This window comes from Piliocolobus tephrosceles, chromosome 7 (genome assembly GCF_002776525.5).
Source record: "Piliocolobus tephrosceles isolate RC106 chromosome 7, ASM277652v3, whole genome shotgun sequence".
Taxonomy (NCBI): domain Eukaryota; kingdom Metazoa; phylum Chordata; class Mammalia; order Primates; family Cercopithecidae; genus Piliocolobus; species Piliocolobus tephrosceles.
Genome location: NC_045440.1, coordinates 67,975,136 through 67,990,959, shown reverse-complemented (window position 1 = coordinate 67,990,959; position 15,824 = coordinate 67,975,136). Strand labels below are relative to the sequence as shown.

Here is a 15,824-nt window from a genome sequence, read left to right as displayed (position 1 = left end):
CAAACATGCTACGAGGTGCTTGAGCCTTAGTAATTTTAAAATAGACATTAAATACATTTATATATTGCATATAAAATCCACTGAAAATACTCTGTAGCACCATACAATAAAAAACAAATTGTTACTTGATTATTTAACTATCTTTCAAACCCAAGCAATGTTAATAAAGTCAATCCATCTCTTTTGTTAATGTAAAAATAATAACTTTCTAGCTGGGTAAAAATGCCCTTAATTTCAGATACCTTTAAGGAATACAATCACTGGGGCCCATAATTCACAGGAAATATTCACTGTATATTAACTATTTATAAAATACCTAGTACCCTTTGTTAGAATATGGAAGCGTTAGATTTCTTTGAATTAAAAAGTGAACTTGAATAACAGTCAAAACAACCTTCCTTCACCACTGTTAAGGTTGTTTGAACAGTTGTAACAACAGATCTATGTACTTAGGAAAGAATTTTTAAAACTCAGATACTTTTAGTCACAAAACTCTGGAATTATGTTATATAAACTCACTTGCAAATTTTGCTTTGTTAAACATAACAGTCTTTAATTTATATGCAAAAATAAGCTTATGTGTGTCAGTAATGTAGGTATAATGTTAATATTTGGATTTGCAGTTTTCAAAGAACCATTTTGAAATTAAGATACTCCCCTCCTTCCCAAAAAAAGCACAATAGTGGTAAGCAATATAGTTTTTTTAGGCTGGGTGAGGTGGCTCATGCCTATAATTCCAGCACTTTGGGAAGCTGAGGAAGGAGAGAGGATTGCTTGAGGCCAGGAGTTCGAAACCAGCCTGGGCAACATAGTGAGACCTCATCTCCATAAAAAAAAAAATTCAGGTGTAGTAACACCTCTCTGTAGTCCCAGCTACTTGGGAGGCTAAGGTGAGAGAATTGCTTGAGCCCAGGAGGTTGAGACTGCAGTGAGTCGCAATTGTGCCACTGCACTCCAGACTGGGCGACAGAGCAAGACCTTATCTCAAAAAACAAAAACTTTTTTTAGTTAAAACAGACTAGTTTTAGTTAAAACAAGCTAGTTTTTGTGACTTCTGTCAATGGTTTACTCTGTGAACAAGAGTTATATAAGACCTAATTCAAAAGAATTATTTTCCATTTTAAAATGCCTATATTTTGAAAGCTGACGCTTCATTATCCAAACAAATTTTTATTTATTTATTTTTTAATTTATTTTTATCTTTTGGAGACAGAGTCTCGCTCTGTCGCCCAGGCTGGAATGCAGTGGCGCAATCTCGGCTCACTGCAAGCTCCACCTCCAGGGTTCACGCCATTCTCCTGCCTCAGCCTCCCGAGTAGCTAGGACTACAGGCACCGGCCACCAAGACGGCTAATTTTTTGTATTTTTAGTAGAGACAGGGTTTCACCGTGTTAGCCAGGATGGTCTCTCTCTCCTGATCTCGTGATCCGCCCGTCTGGGCCTCCCAAAGTGCTGGGATTACAGGCGTGAACCACGGCGCCCAGCCCATCCAAACAAATTTTAAAAGACAGTGGAAGTCTTTTAAGAATACTATAAGCCCTATTTTATAGATGGGAAAATGAGGCTTGGAGAGGTACAATCAGAAGGACCCAAGGTCACACAATTGCCATGAGCAGAGCTAGGACTTGAACACAGCTCACTGACTCCAATAGCCAACCTCTCAAGTACTCTGCTGGGGACTCTCAAACAAAACCACCCTTAGGAACAGGAAGTTAATAAATGAGAACAGGTGAGGAGGTGACTAAGGTGAACTGGAAAGCACATGCCCAACTAAAGGCAACTGTAGCTATTCAGCTCCACAATGGTGTGGCCAGATGGACATGCATCACACTAGCTGGCAAGTGAGATATCTTGATTACGAAATCATCTGATTTTTAAATATTTAATTTTTTCTTAAAAAATGCATCTACTAGAATGGATAAAAAGAAAAAACAAAAGCTGGTAATGCTGGCGAGGATATGGAGCAGCTGGAACTCTCGTGTACTACTGGCTGGAATGCAAAAATAGTACAGACACTTTGGACAGTAGTTTAACATTATTTTATTTATGTATTTATCTTTTGAGAGACAGGGTCTCACTTTGTTGCCCAGGCTGGAGTGCAGTGGCTCAAACACAGCTCACTGCAGCCTCAACCTTCTGTGTTCAAGCAATCCTCCTGCCCCAGCTTTCTGAGTAGCTGAGACTACAGGCGTGTTCCACCACGCCCATGTAATTTTTTAAACTTTTTTGTACAGACAGGATTTCACTATACTGTCCAGGCTGGTCTCAAACTCTTATACTTAAACAATCCTCCCACCTCAGCCTCCCAAAGTGCTGGGATTGCAGATGTGAACCACTGTACCCAGACAGTTTGACATATTCTTATAACATTAAGCTGGGCATGGTGGTACATGCTTGTAGTTACAGCTACTTGGGAGGCTAGGGTGGGAGGATCACTTGGAGGATCACTTGAGCCCCGGAGTTCAAGCCTACAGTGAGCTATGATCGCACCACTGCACTCCAGCCTGGGTGACAGAATGAGAGCCTCCTCCAAAAACAAAAAAACAAAAAAAAGGTAAACATATATTTAACACATCTAGCAGCTAGTGGTTCACTCCTGGTTATTTTCCCAAGTGAAATGAAAACGTATACTCACAAAAACCTGTACCTGAACATTTATAATATTATTCATAATCACCAAAACCTGGAAACAATCCAAAGGTTTTTTTTTTTTTTTTTTTTTTTTTTTAGACAGAGTCTCATTCTGTCGCCCAGGCTGGAGTGCAGTGGCGCAATCTCAACTCACTGCAGTTCCAAAGGTTTTCATCTGAGGAATGGATAAACAAACTGTGGTACATCCATACAATGGAATACTATTCAGCAATACAAAGGAATGAACTAGTGATATACTCAACAACATGGATCTCAAAAGCATTATGCTAAGTGAAAGAAACCAGACTCAAAAGGTTACATACTATATAATATGCTTCTATTTGTATGACTTTCTAGCAAAGGCAAACTACAGAGACAGAAAACAGATTAGCAGTTGCCAGAAACTGGAGGTGGGAGAAAGGGTGGACTGCAAAGTGTCAGCACAAGATAATTTTGGAGAATTAATGTTCTATATCTTTATTGCATTGATGGTTATAAGACATATGTTTATGAAAGCTTGCTGAACTGGGTGAATTTACACTGAAAAGGGTGAATTTAACTATGTGAATTACAATTTAAATAATGAGGGAAATAGTTGAAGGGTGAAAAAAGTACCAATTAATCTACTGTTTTATATACATATAAAACATTTATATATTAAAAACAATATGGAATAAATTGATATGTGTGATTATATTGCATTATAAGGACAATCTGGGTGCAAAATATAAGAAGCCCCAGACACCTCAAATTTGCCTCATCTTAGACCTGGTCCACCTTTCCTCTAATATTATTTCCATACCTCTCACAAATCACAGATTTTTTACATTCTTCGCTACATCAAGAGGAAAATGTTTTTTTCTGCTTCCTTTTTAAAGCCCAACAAGAGTCACACAGTTTGGTGACTAATCATTAGCCTTTAATATTGTTATTTTGCCCTAGATTCTATATGTTTGCTACCTTTTGGGGATACTTTCATTGTTTTAATTTAATGCTTTTTTCCCCTCTCTATAAATACAGGAATCTCTCTTTGAAGCAATCTGAAAGCTTGCTGACAAAAAATGATGTGCATGAACCTCACCTTTTCCATAACCCCAAAGAAAAAGAAAATTTGTTTGCAGAAAATGAGTAAATTCAGCCTCAAGTGACAGGAAATGTTTGATTTTGTTTTTAACCTTATAGGACTAGGCAACAATATCTTTTGTGGGTTTGTAGCTTTATGGTACCTCACATAGAAAAACGTTTAAGTTATTGTTTGATTTGCTGCTTTATAGAATCTGAAATACTGCTTTCCACCTGTGAATTCAGGGATCTAGTTGCTTTATTCCTCATTACATACAATTTACTGGGAAAATATGTACTTTTTCATTCAGCAATAGAAGCCCCTTCAATGGCGCGATCACAGCTCACTGCAGCCTCAACCTCCTGGGCTCACGAGATCCTCCCGTCTCAGCCTTCGGGGTAGCTGGGACTACAGACATGAGCCACCGCACCAAACCTCTTTTTGAATCAATAGAATTTTGGTGTGCTTCTTTCTAAAGTGTAAATCTAATTACAGTTAGTGGGTGGGAATTGAGATGAAAGCCTAAGTACCATTCTGACTCACTAATGTACTTAATTTGTGGACCAGTACATCCAAATAGTGCCACCAGGACTGCTGACGACTTGGTTACAGTAGTTCCAACTTAGAAATCTACTGGAAAGTATTAAATGATGGTGCATATCCAAGAGCGCGGTTTCTTCAGTGACATTTTAAATTTGATATTCCGATTGACCCCAAAGAATATAAGAAAATATCGTGCTCTTGGCTTGAGCCCGAAAGTTGGAGGCTGAGGTGAGCCGAGATGGCACTACTGCACTCCAGCCTGGGCGACAGAGACCCTGTCTCAAACACAAAAACAGAAAATATCCTACTCTGCGAATTGCAGGCATTGTTTCGAGTGTGTTCTAATTATGTTGTTGGAAAGTACTCAGATTTCACCTACGAAGGCGACGGGTCCAGGACCTGCAGAAACCGCTGCGGATTGGGGCGGCCGGGGGCCCATGGCTTTCTGGGGAGACTCTGAACAGGCCTTGGGGCGCAGTGCCCGCTTTCTAAAGAAGGCTGGGATCGGGTCCTGCCTCGCTGCAAGTCACGCTTCCCGTGGGTCCACAAGAGCAAAACCAGAAAAGAATGTCCAAATAATTAAAGAGTGGTGGCCCCCGCGGGGGCGGCGGGGGCAGTCAGCAAGGTCCGCGTCCCCGGGGAGAAGCGCCCACGATCCAAGGGCTGCCTGCTCTGGGAATTTCTTAAAGAATTACAGACAGCGGGAGCATTCGGAGTCTGCTAGGAAGTGCAGTGTATCTCCCAGCTTTAGGGTAACTAGGACAGTATGAATCTTTTACCTTGTGGTAGAATAAACGGCTAGCGCCTCGATGTGGCGCGCTCGACTTTTCCTCACAGAGCCTAAAAGACACGCTCAACCAAACGGCAACGTTCCCGCCTCAGCAGGAAGCGGCCTGGAATCAGACAGGACCCGAGGAGGTAGGACCTCGGCAGCGCGAGGTTAACCACAGGCCTCACCCGCGGCCTCCAGCCCTGCCCCACCGCAGCCGGCAGCCGACACCCGAGACTCTCCACACACCGCCCTCAGCGAGGCGCCTCTGGAAAAGCAGAGTGAGGCGCTGAACCGAGGGGCGGGGCGTCCGGCGGGGCCAGGAGGACGCCCCGCCCCCTGAGCCTGCCCCACCGGGCGGTTTGATTAATGACCCTCTAAGCCGCTTCAGCACCTGGTGTAGCCCCTCGGGTGGGTCAGGCCCTCCGCCCGACCTGCCGTAGCCGGCCGGAGCCGCGGGGCGCCCGCATAAAAGTCACGGCCAGCGTGAGTTGGAAGCAGCCGTCGATTTGGGCTTCGGCCGGACGAGGATGGAGTGACCAGTGCGGTCCTAGCCACACAGGCCCTGCTCCACGCCCCTCTCCCGCCGCACGGCAGAGCGGAGCTCCACTCAGCTGCTCCAGGAAAGGTGAGGGGCCCGTCAGACGCGTACTGTGTGGCTCCTGGGCTTGGAACGGTGGCGGGTGATTACTCCGAGGTGAGGCTAAAGGTCCCCCACTCCTCGGGCAGAAATCCCCCCTGGCGTGAAAGGCCGAGGGCGGCTGGTGAGCCGTGGTTTTCCGCGGCGTCGGCGAGGAGGAGCCGCGCCACCTCTCGTGCGCGCCGGATTGGCTAAAGTCGCCGAATCGCGAACGAGTGCCGATCCCGAGCTGAGCTTCCGAAATCTTTCTTCCTGGGTAGAGTAGACGTTTCGCTTAATTTGCCCCTGAAAAGCAAAGCCGGCACCGCGCCTCCCTTCATCCTTCTAGGAAGCCCAAGAACTCCGGAGCCCCGCAATTCGCCCCAGACGTCGGGAGGCCAAACGCTCCCCAGGCAAAACGAGCTCGCTTTAGAGCGCCCTCAGCCCCGTTGGGCTGCTAGTGGGCGCACGGGGAGAACCAGGGGGCTGCGCCACTCGGGTTAAGCCAGACCACCCCCCGGCCTCACCGCACCTTCTGTCCTTTGCAGCGCGCGCGGCGCGGGAAGCTGCCATGGACCGCGACCGCCCCGCGGGCAGCCCTCTCAGCGTCAGCGCAGAGCCCGCGCCCCTGGCCGCCGCCATCCGCGACTCGAGTACCCGGCTGACCGGGCCGGGGCCGACGGGCCCCGGGGGCGGTGCGCGTTCCGGGAGCGGGCGGCCGGCGGCGGCGAATGCAGCACGGGAGCGCAGCCGGGTGCAGACCCTGCGGCACGCCTTCCTGGAGCTGCAGCGCACGCTGCCGTCAGTGCCGCCCGACACCAAGCTGTCCAAGTTGGACGTGCTGCTGCTGGCCACCACCTACATCGCGCACCTCACCCGCAGCCTTCAGGACGACGCCGAGGCGGCGGCGGCGGACCCCGGGTTGGGCGCCCTGCGCGGCGATGGCTACCTGCACCCGGTCAAGGTAAGCGGGCGGGGGCGCACCGCGGGGCTGGGGCCAAGACCAGGACACCTTGATCCGCCCTGCCAGTCACTGTCTTGGGTAGATGCTCTCATACCTTTTCGGGTGAGACGGGAAGCCGACCGGGAGAACGACCTCGGCCTGCGAGGGTACTGGTGGCAAGGTCCTCGCCGCGAGAGGCTGCTCCTTCGCCGTTCGCAGGTGGCGGGTGAGGCGTTTAAAGCCGGGGTGGCTTGAGTAAGAGTCTCGCAGGCCCCTTACAGGATGCCTCTGAAGGATTTGTGTGCCTTCCAAGGTGAGAAATGGGGGCTTGGTTGCACATCCTGATAATGTTTAATATCTGAGTTGTATTATGACCCTCTGAGAGTTTTTAAGCATCTTTTATTTACATAATTACGCTTTCATTGATTTTTAGGGGATATTTGAAAGATTTCACTGGAGTAATGGCCCTAAGTGATTCTAGGAAAACACTGTTGAAATTTTTTGGTAAAACTAGTAAGAACAAATGAGATCGTTCTGCATCTCTATGGAGTAAAATTTCAGTCCGTTTAAATAAAGGTTAAATATCATATACTTGACAGCTACCAAAAGTATTAGAAAAAACTACAGTGTTTTTAAATACGTTCGCAATAGATTGGCATGTGTGTTGAGTGAATTGATTACTAAATTCAAAGTCTGTAATGTACAAAATTAGACAAGAGAATCCATTTTGCGTAATTTCTTTACATATAGGTAAAATTTTTACTTAACATGGTATATATGATTATGCTTCGTTACCTATTGCAGTAGTCGGTTTTTGCATCATCCTCTTCTTCTAAATTTGATTGTTTTGAAACCTTACACTAATCTTTCTGTTCCAAATGCATCATCTCATTATTTGCTAAACCTAAATTTTCAGAGTTTTGGCTTCATCACCCTGAAATATTTGGCCACACGCGTGCACACGCACACACACACACACACACACACAAATGCAAAGTTAATACTTAAGACTTAGCTTTAAGTATATCAGTGTTCAATAAATTATTTAGTATGGTAAAGCACACCCTCTGATATTAACTGAACTTACAATTCTGTGGTAAGTTTTAACAAAATTTACTTTGCAAATATAATCATAATGATAGACTTAAATCATTTCAATATTAAATATGAAGACATGAAATATTATTTATAATTATGATATACCTTATCTCATTTGTAAGTTTATAATCTCAGCAGAAAAGTCATTATTAAGGGGTTCTGTATTACCGTGTTCATTAGATTGCTATTTGGATATATCATTAATATTAGATTTCTTTTGACTTGACATTTGCCTATACTCTAAGGAAGTTTATTTTAACATTAAGTAGATTGTAATACAAAGAGCATCTGTTAAATACTTTATGGGAGATATAATTCAGAATGAGAAGTCAAGATGCTTTTCATCTTATTTTTTCTTGGAATGCTTTTTTTGAATGAATAATGTTAGAAGCGTCATTTCCATGTAACAATAAGCATAGCAAGCGTCTTTTTGCACTTGATTCATGTACCAAATGTTTTTATAATCATAAGTTTTTATTTGTAAATATTGATTGTTTTAATTGAATATTTTAAAAGACAACTCTAGAGATGATACAAAGCCAAAGATTTTTTTAAATGAAATTAATGTTGCTTGAACAAGTGACTAAAATCAAGCATATTTTAAAATCAAACATTTATTGAATTCTTACTGTATGCAAAGCACTATTTTAGGGGAGTGAACACAATAAGAATCAGTCCCTTTCCTGTATGAACATATTATTGAGACAACAACAAAGAAACAACAGTACTGGAAGGGAGAATGTTACATTTTCCATAAAAGAACTATAATTATGTGCTACGGAAGTTCAGAGGAAAGAGCTGTTATGTACATAATTGAAACTGCCTGTTAACTGTTAACACATTATTTTACAGACACTACCAAAATGTTTAAACATTGTCTACCTTTGATTAATGTGAAAGAAATTAAAATATCCTATTTGTACTTTTATGGTTAACTAAAGGCTCATTATAAACTATTGTTTAGTAAAAAGTGTCCTAAAATAACTTCATTTTTCTGCCTTACAACATAGTGTTAGGTCTTACCCTGATGATCAAAGCTTTTTAACAAATATTTCAAGGTCATTATTTTGAATCACAAGTCCTTATTATCAGTATTGTTAGCACATTACCACTGTTGGGGATTTACATTAAGAGCATTTCATAGCAAGACTTCCTCTCTACTAAGAATTTTAAAAATTAGGTGGCTGTGGTGTGTGCACCTGTAGTCCCAGCTACTGGGGAGGCTTATGCAAGAGGATTGCTTGAGCCCAAGAGATTGTGGCTACATTGCACCACTGCATGCCTGGGCAACTGAGCACGACCCTGTCTCAAAAAAAAAGAACAAACATCTCAAATGAAACTGGAAGTTTAAGAGACTGGGAACTTGGTGCATAGCCTGAAATGGCAGTTTTTAATCCCTGTGGGGTATGAGCAATTTATTTCCATCAGCATCAGCTGCCCAAAAGGCAGTGATTGTCTAAGAAACAGGAATATATTTCAGATCTCTACATTGGCAGAAGAACACAAATGACTTTATTATCGTGCCCCTTATTTTATAATCATTGTCTATGATAGGTAAACAATGAGTTTTGTTATTTTTGAGTCACTTATTTAAACTAAGTGCTTTTTGTTGTTGTTGTTTTTTGAGATAGAGTCTCGTTCTGTCACCCAGGCTGGAGTGCAGTGGTGCAATCTCGGCTCACTGCAACCTCTGCCCCCTGGGTTCAAGTGATTTTTCTGCCTCAGCCTCCCAAGTAGCTGGGATTACAGACACCCACCACCACGCCCAGCTAATATTTGTATTTTTGGTAGCGACGGGGTTTCACCATGTTGGCCAGGCTGGTCTTGAACCCCTGACCTCAGGTGATCCACCCACCTCAGCCTCCCAAAGTACTGGGATTACAGGCATGAGCCACCGCATCCAACCTTTTTTTTCTTTTTTTTTTTTTTTTGAGACGGAGTCTTGCTCTTGCTCTGTCGTCAGGCTGGAGTGTGGTGGTGCCATCTCTACTCACTGCAACCTCTACTTCCTGGGTTGAAGCGATTCCCATGTTGCCCAGGATGGTCTTGATCTCTTGACCGCATGATCCGCCCGCCTCAGTCTCCCAAAGTGCTAGGCTTACAGGCATGAGCCACTGCCCTGGCCCGATTTTCCTCTTCTTAAATGGGTATTAGTCCCTCATGACCTAATCTAACTCTTTTTACCTCCCAAAGGCCTTGTCTCTAAATCCCATCACCTTGGAGGTAAGAGCTTCAACATGTGCATTTTGGAGGGACACAAACACTACAGCACTGGGAACTTCAGTATAATGAAGGACTTTAATCTGATATAACAATGCCAGATCTTGATACATCAGATAAACCTCACTCCAGTTTCTAAAGCATATTAGTTTGGCTGGGCACGGTGGCTTACACTGTAATCCCAGCACTTTGGGAGGCTGAGGTAGGTAGATCACTTGAGGTCAGGAGTTCGAGACCAGCCTGGCCAACATGGCAAAACCCCATGTCTACTAAAAATACAAAAATTAGCTGGGCATGGTGGCACATGCCTGTAATCCCAGCTACTTGGGAGGCTAAGGCAGGAGAATCACTTGAACCCTGGAGGCCGAGGTTGCAGTGAGCCAAGATCACGCCACTGCACTCCAGCCTGGGTGACAGAGCAAGACTCCGTCTCAAAAAAAATAAACATAAAAAACACATTAGTTTATCTTTGTAAAAGATCCCAAGAATAGGACCACTGACAATGATACACCTAGGATGTATAGGAATGCATATGTATTATTTTTAAAAATTGAGTCCAGGCATGGTGGCTCACCCCTATAATCCCAGCACTTTGGGAGGCTGAGGCAGGAGGATCACTTGAGCCCAGTAGTTCAAGACCACCCTCGAACTCAAAGCAACATAGTGAGACTCTGCCTCTGCAAAAACAAATAAATAAACAAACAAAAAAACAAGTTTTTAATTAGCCCAGCGTGGTGGCAGGCACCTGTAGTCCTAACTCAGGAAGCTGAGGCAGGAAGATTGCATGAGCCCAGCAGGTTTAGGCTGCAGTGAGCCATGATCACACCACTGCCACTCCAGCTTGTGCAGCAGAATGAGACCCTGTCTCATAAATAATAATATAACAAAATAAAAAAGTAAAAATTAGGACTTTGGTTGGTTGCCACAGAACAAAACTTTCCAGATAGTATCACATGCCCACTTATTCTTTATGGCTATGTTTTACATTTGGAGTCCAAGTTTAGGTGAAAATAACTGTGCTCACAAGTGCAATGAGAGTTTATATTATTCCATCTAAGATCTAACTCAACTTACATTCTTTTAACTCTGTAACAGAATTAATAGTCCATTCTGACTTAATTGTTCTGGGGTGTGACTTGGCCATCAGTATTTATTTAAAGCTCTCTGGGTGAGTCTCATATGCAACTTGGGTTGCGAACCCAGAGCTCTTAATGTTCTTTGGCGTGTTAATAATTGTACCTCTATTTGAGCACTGTGGATTATCTGCCAGGCATTTAAAAACATATTATGGTGCTATGTAACTAGCAGTTGGCCTGTGTGTGTTCGCTGATGAAGATAGGTAGCCTGCTTACATAAGGCAGCACTTGCTCCCTGGAGAGTATGGGACCAGATTGCTGACCTTTAGGAGTTGCTTTTTTTTTTTTTTTTTTTTAAGTCCATCTCTGTATTAAAAAAACAAAAGTAGTATTCTAAGGATCTTAGAACTTAACTGATTATATGACACCTGCCTCCTTCCAAAAAGAGTTTTATTCTGAAAGAACTACTCATGTAATATGTTTTTTCATCATTATGTCTGTCTGGCAATAAATTATATTGTTTGAGAGATTGCCCATCATAAAGATGAATTTAGAAAAATCACCATCAGTAATTCAAATGTGATGATTACCAAAAGGTTAGAGCTAGATGATGTCAATACAGACAGACATTTAATCGGGATGTTCTCTTAGTATAATACCAAATATTCTAATATTTATGACTTCTAGATACTGTTTTTAGCTAGATAAGATGCATAGATGGGGCTGGGCTTGGTGGCTCATGCCTGTAATCCCAGCACTTTGGGAGGCTGAGGCAGGTGATCTCTTGAGGTCAGGAGTTCAAGACCAGTCTGGCCAATGTGGTAAAACCCTGTCTCTGCTAAAAATACAAAAATTAGCCAGGCGTGGTAGTAGGTGCCTATAATCCTAGCTGCTCAGGAGGCTGAGGCAGGAGAATCGCTTGAACCCAGGAGATGGAGGTTGCAGTGAACTGAGATCGTGCCACTGCACTCCAGCCTGGGTGGGTGACAGAGCAAGACTCCGTCTCAAAAAAAAAAAAAAAAGAACATGTATAGATAGTTGACACTTTTCACTGTGGTCCTTTGATACGTGTAGACACATAATACCATGTAGAACTTTTTAAAATATAGTGCTCACTTCGGCAGCACATATACTAAAATTGGGACTTTTAAAAATATTTTTAAAGCCAAGGATCTAGTTTTGGGCTTAATTTTGTTTTAGGTTTAGTTTGAAATTAAAACATTACAGGCAGATATATTTTTCTACACTTTAACTATATTTATTTTTCATGATTTCTTGCAGTTCTTATCCATAAGCACACATATTACTTCTAAAATTTTAATCAAAGTCTGAGTATATTTTTGTTTTTTACTGTGAGCATTAATAAACATTTTTTCATGTTGTTCCTTGTACTTCATACTTATAATTGTTATTAGCTACATAATATTGCATTTGCATTGGGCTGTTTGCAATCTTTAACATTGTAGACCACGTTAATATATGTCACAGATATTAACTTTTGAATTCTTGTTGAAATAATCTTTTTCAGAAATGGCCCATGCGATCAAGATTGTACATCGGTGCTACTGGTCAGTTTCTGAAGCATTCTGTTTCTGGAGAAAAAACAAATAATGACAACACTCCAACAGACTCACAGCCTTAGGCCGTCCCCTGGTGGGGGCTGGTAGAAGTGGTGGCTATTGTTTTTAAATACTATGACATAATTCTATATTTATTATGTGAGACATAACAAAATTTCTGAAAGTTTACATGTGAACCCATAGTTGGATGTTCAGGTTTATCTGTCTAAATGTGGAATGAAATAATCAGTGTTATATAAAACACAAAGCTTATCTGTTCAGTGTGAGAGTCACTACTATATAGTGCAAGATAAATTATTAGAAAAAAGAAGTCACATGAAAGCAAACAATTGTGTATGTAGCTAAAGAATGCACACATTGCTATAGTGTATCTATTACAAACAGAAAAGTTCATATCTATTAGTGCAGACTTCCTAGTTTAAAAAGATAAAATCTGTGTTTATAATATACCAGTATTCCTTTTTTGTGAAAACCATACTGTGCTTAAGTTGGTCTAAGATGCCACTTCAGTTGAAGAAAACTGTTGCAGTAATATGAAGATGCAATAAATTCAATAAGTAGTTATTTTTCCCTCTTAGAAAACTTGTTTGGAGTATTAGAAATGGTTTGCTCAGAGGACAGGGTTTGGCCAATCTTCCTAGAGGGTTATTCTGTATCTTACTGTGTTTGCAACTTGTGGAAGGCACTGGGAATCCCTGCAGTCCAGTGTGAACAGAAGACCAGGTGTCAGCGGACAGCAGAGTTCACAATGTAGGTGCATGTCACCACACCTGGCTAATTCTTTTATTTTTTGTATAGATGGGGTCTCACTGTGTTGCCTAGGCTAGTCTTGAAATCCTGGCTCAAAAAACCCTCCCGCCTCACCTCCCAAAGTGTTGGGATTATAGGCAAGAGCCACCATGCCTGGCCTAGTTTTATTGTTTTAATGTGAATATACTCATAATGTGACAGAAGCATATCTTTTTGCAAGAAAGATATATAATAAAAGTTCTCTACATATTAATAGAAAAGTACTTGTATATTTAAATATTTGTAAACATATTTACCTACTCATATAACATGGAAAAATAAAAAGTAAAATGAGATTTGGATTCAGCCATTCACTATTATAAGTTATTGACATAAGAAGTGCTAAAAAGAATCTTTATCCTAAGGAATGAAATCAAAACTTCTTTAAAGTTACCCCAAACTGAATTGTAAACACTAAATTTAACAGCAAGAATTTCGGAAAAATGGTTTTCTTGCTAATAATTCTTAAGATTTATTAGTTTGGCTAGTTTTTAAAGCATTTAACTGGGGAAAAAACTATGTGTTGAATAATTAGACTTCTAAGTCATCCTGTTAAATAGTTAGTAGAGCTTTGCCTTTGATGGTATTACTTTTTAATTCTTCTCATCCAGTTATAAGTTGTTTTAATGCCAAAGAAGTGTATTTGTTACAGATTTTCATAACATTTTATTAAATTGCTAGATATGATGATAGGTTTTGGTAGGTTGGAAAATTACAGAGGAGAAATTGCATATTTTCACTCAAAGATTCAAAGGAACATGCTGTTTTAATTCTTTAATGGTGAATGGTCATGATAAGAGGTATTATAAAAATAAAGTACTAATTTGAAAATTAGTCTGTTAAATTTGCGCTTCTCTCTTTGGATATTTAACAAACACGGAAGGTACTTTTGAAAATCTTTTTAGGTGATAGATGCCTGCTTGGTGTTAGCTTCTTTTTTACCATGCTGTCTTCTTTTTTTTTTTTTTGAGACAGAATCTCACTGTTTCCCAGGCTAGAGTGCAGTGGCACAATCTCCATTCACTGCAACCTCCACCTCTTGGGTTCAAGCAATTCTCGTGCCTCTCAGCCTCCTGAGTAAGTGGGACTACAGGCATGTACCACCATGCCCACTTAACTTTTGTATTTTTAGTAGGAGACAGGGTTTCAACATGTTGGCCAGGCTGGTCTCGAATTCCTGACCTCAAGTGATCCGCCTGCCTTGGCCTCCCAAAGTGCTGGGATTACAGGCTCAAGCTACAGCGCCCAGCCTCTGTTGTTTTTCGAGATGGAATCTCATTCTGCTGCCCAGGCTGGAGTGCAGTGGTGAGATCTCAGCTCACTACAACCTCCACCTCCCAGGTTCAAGCGATTCTCCTGCCTCAGCCTCCCGAGTAGCTGGGATTACAGAGGTGCGCCAGCATTCCCAGCTAATTTTTTTATTTTGGGTAGAGATGGGGTTTTGCCATGTGACCCCAGCTGTTCTCAAACTCCTGGCCTCATGTGATCCACCCACCTCAGCCTCCCAAACAACTGAGATTACAGGCATGAGCCACCGCTGAGGAAAAAATCTAATATATACAGAACATCTCTTTACAGTGGCCAGCCAACATGATTCACTTAGAAATGAACACATGATTTATATTTGTTATCATGACACGATAAGACAAGTGGCTTGTTGGCTCTATGTATAATCGTATTGTTATTATTAGCTGGCAGGGAGAAGAAACCACAAATCAGACTGCTTCTGATCTCAATTTATATAGTAGATATTTTGAGAGATGGCTTAATCTAAATGCTCTTTTCTTTTTACGTGTGGGTTACTACAAATTATATCAATTGTGTATTTTATTTGAAAAGCTATGAACTTTGACTCCTCTAGCACTAGCAGATTCTGTCTTAATCTGGTGACAAATTAATGATTTTGTGTGTTTGTTTTTTGTTTTGTTTTGTTTTTTGAGACAGAGTCTCGCTGTGTCGCCCAGGCTGGAGTGCGGTGGCGCAATCTTGGCTCACTGCAAGCTCCGCCTCCCAGGCTCACGCCATTCTCCTGCATCAGCCTCCCAAATAGCTGGGACTACAGGTGCCTGCCCACCACTCCCGGCTGATTTTTTTGTATTTTTAGTAGAGACGGTGTGTCACCATGTTAGCCAGGGTGGTCTCAATCTCCCACTCACCTCGGCCTCTCAAAGTGCTGGGATTACAGGCGTCAGCCACCACGTCCAGCCGAGTTTTTTTAAATCATTGCTGGTGGCCAGGCAAGGTGGCTCATGCCTGTAATCCCAGCACTTTGGGAAGCCAGGGTGGGAGGATCACTTGAGGTCAGAAGTTCAAGACCAGCCTGGGCAACATGGTGAAACCCTTCCCTTCTCTACTAAAAATACAAAAAAATTAGCAGGGCTTGGTGTGTGTGCCTGTAGTACCAGCTACTCAGGAGGCTGAGGTGAGAGGATTGCCTGAGCCTAGGAGATTGAGGCTGCAGTGAGCCATGATCATGCCACTGCACTCCAGCCT

The 15,824-nt window shown here is 42.3% G+C and overlaps 2 protein-coding genes across 4 annotated transcripts in view; both read left to right on the top strand.

The window, feature by feature from the left end:
• PPP1R42 (protein phosphatase 1 regulatory subunit 42) overlaps nucleotides 1-3,878 on the top strand; it is a 76,678-nt gene extending 72,800 nt beyond the window's left edge. For 2 of the 3 annotated variants that reach the window (XM_023222314.3, XM_026455050.1), the window contains one exon: nucleotides 3,652-3,878. In XM_023222314.3, coding sequence (XP_023078082.2) covers nucleotides 3,652-3,665 — 14 coding nt within the window. In that variant the 3' untranslated portion in view covers nucleotides 3,666-3,878. The remainder of the gene's footprint in view (nucleotides 1-3,651) is intronic. The other variant, XM_026455049.1, reaches the window with a different exon arrangement.
• A 1,513-nt stretch (nucleotides 3,879-5,391) lies between these two features.
• On the top strand, nucleotides 5,392-14,165 carry TCF24 (transcription factor 24). The gene is made up of 4 exons (XM_023222315.2): nucleotides 5,392-5,634; nucleotides 5,975-6,085; nucleotides 6,174-6,589; nucleotides 12,491-14,165. Exons 3-4 carry the CDS (start codon nucleotides 6,197-6,199, stop codon nucleotides 12,602-12,604), a joined length of 507 nt encoding a protein of 168 aa, XP_023078083.1. The 5' UTR covers nucleotides 5,392-5,634; nucleotides 5,975-6,085; nucleotides 6,174-6,196; the 3' UTR covers nucleotides 12,605-14,165.
• Nucleotides 14,166-15,824: the final 1,659 nt, after the last annotated feature.

Coding starts and splice junctions, on each gene's coding strand:
- TCF24 (XM_023222315.2), top strand. CDS start 6,197: ATGGACCGCGACCGCCCCGCGGGCAGCCCTCTCAGCGTCAGCGCAGAG. Junction 6,590..12,490: donor GCTACCTGCACCCGGTCAAG/GTAAGCGGGCGG, acceptor AATCTTTTTCAG/AAATGGCCCATGCGATCAAG.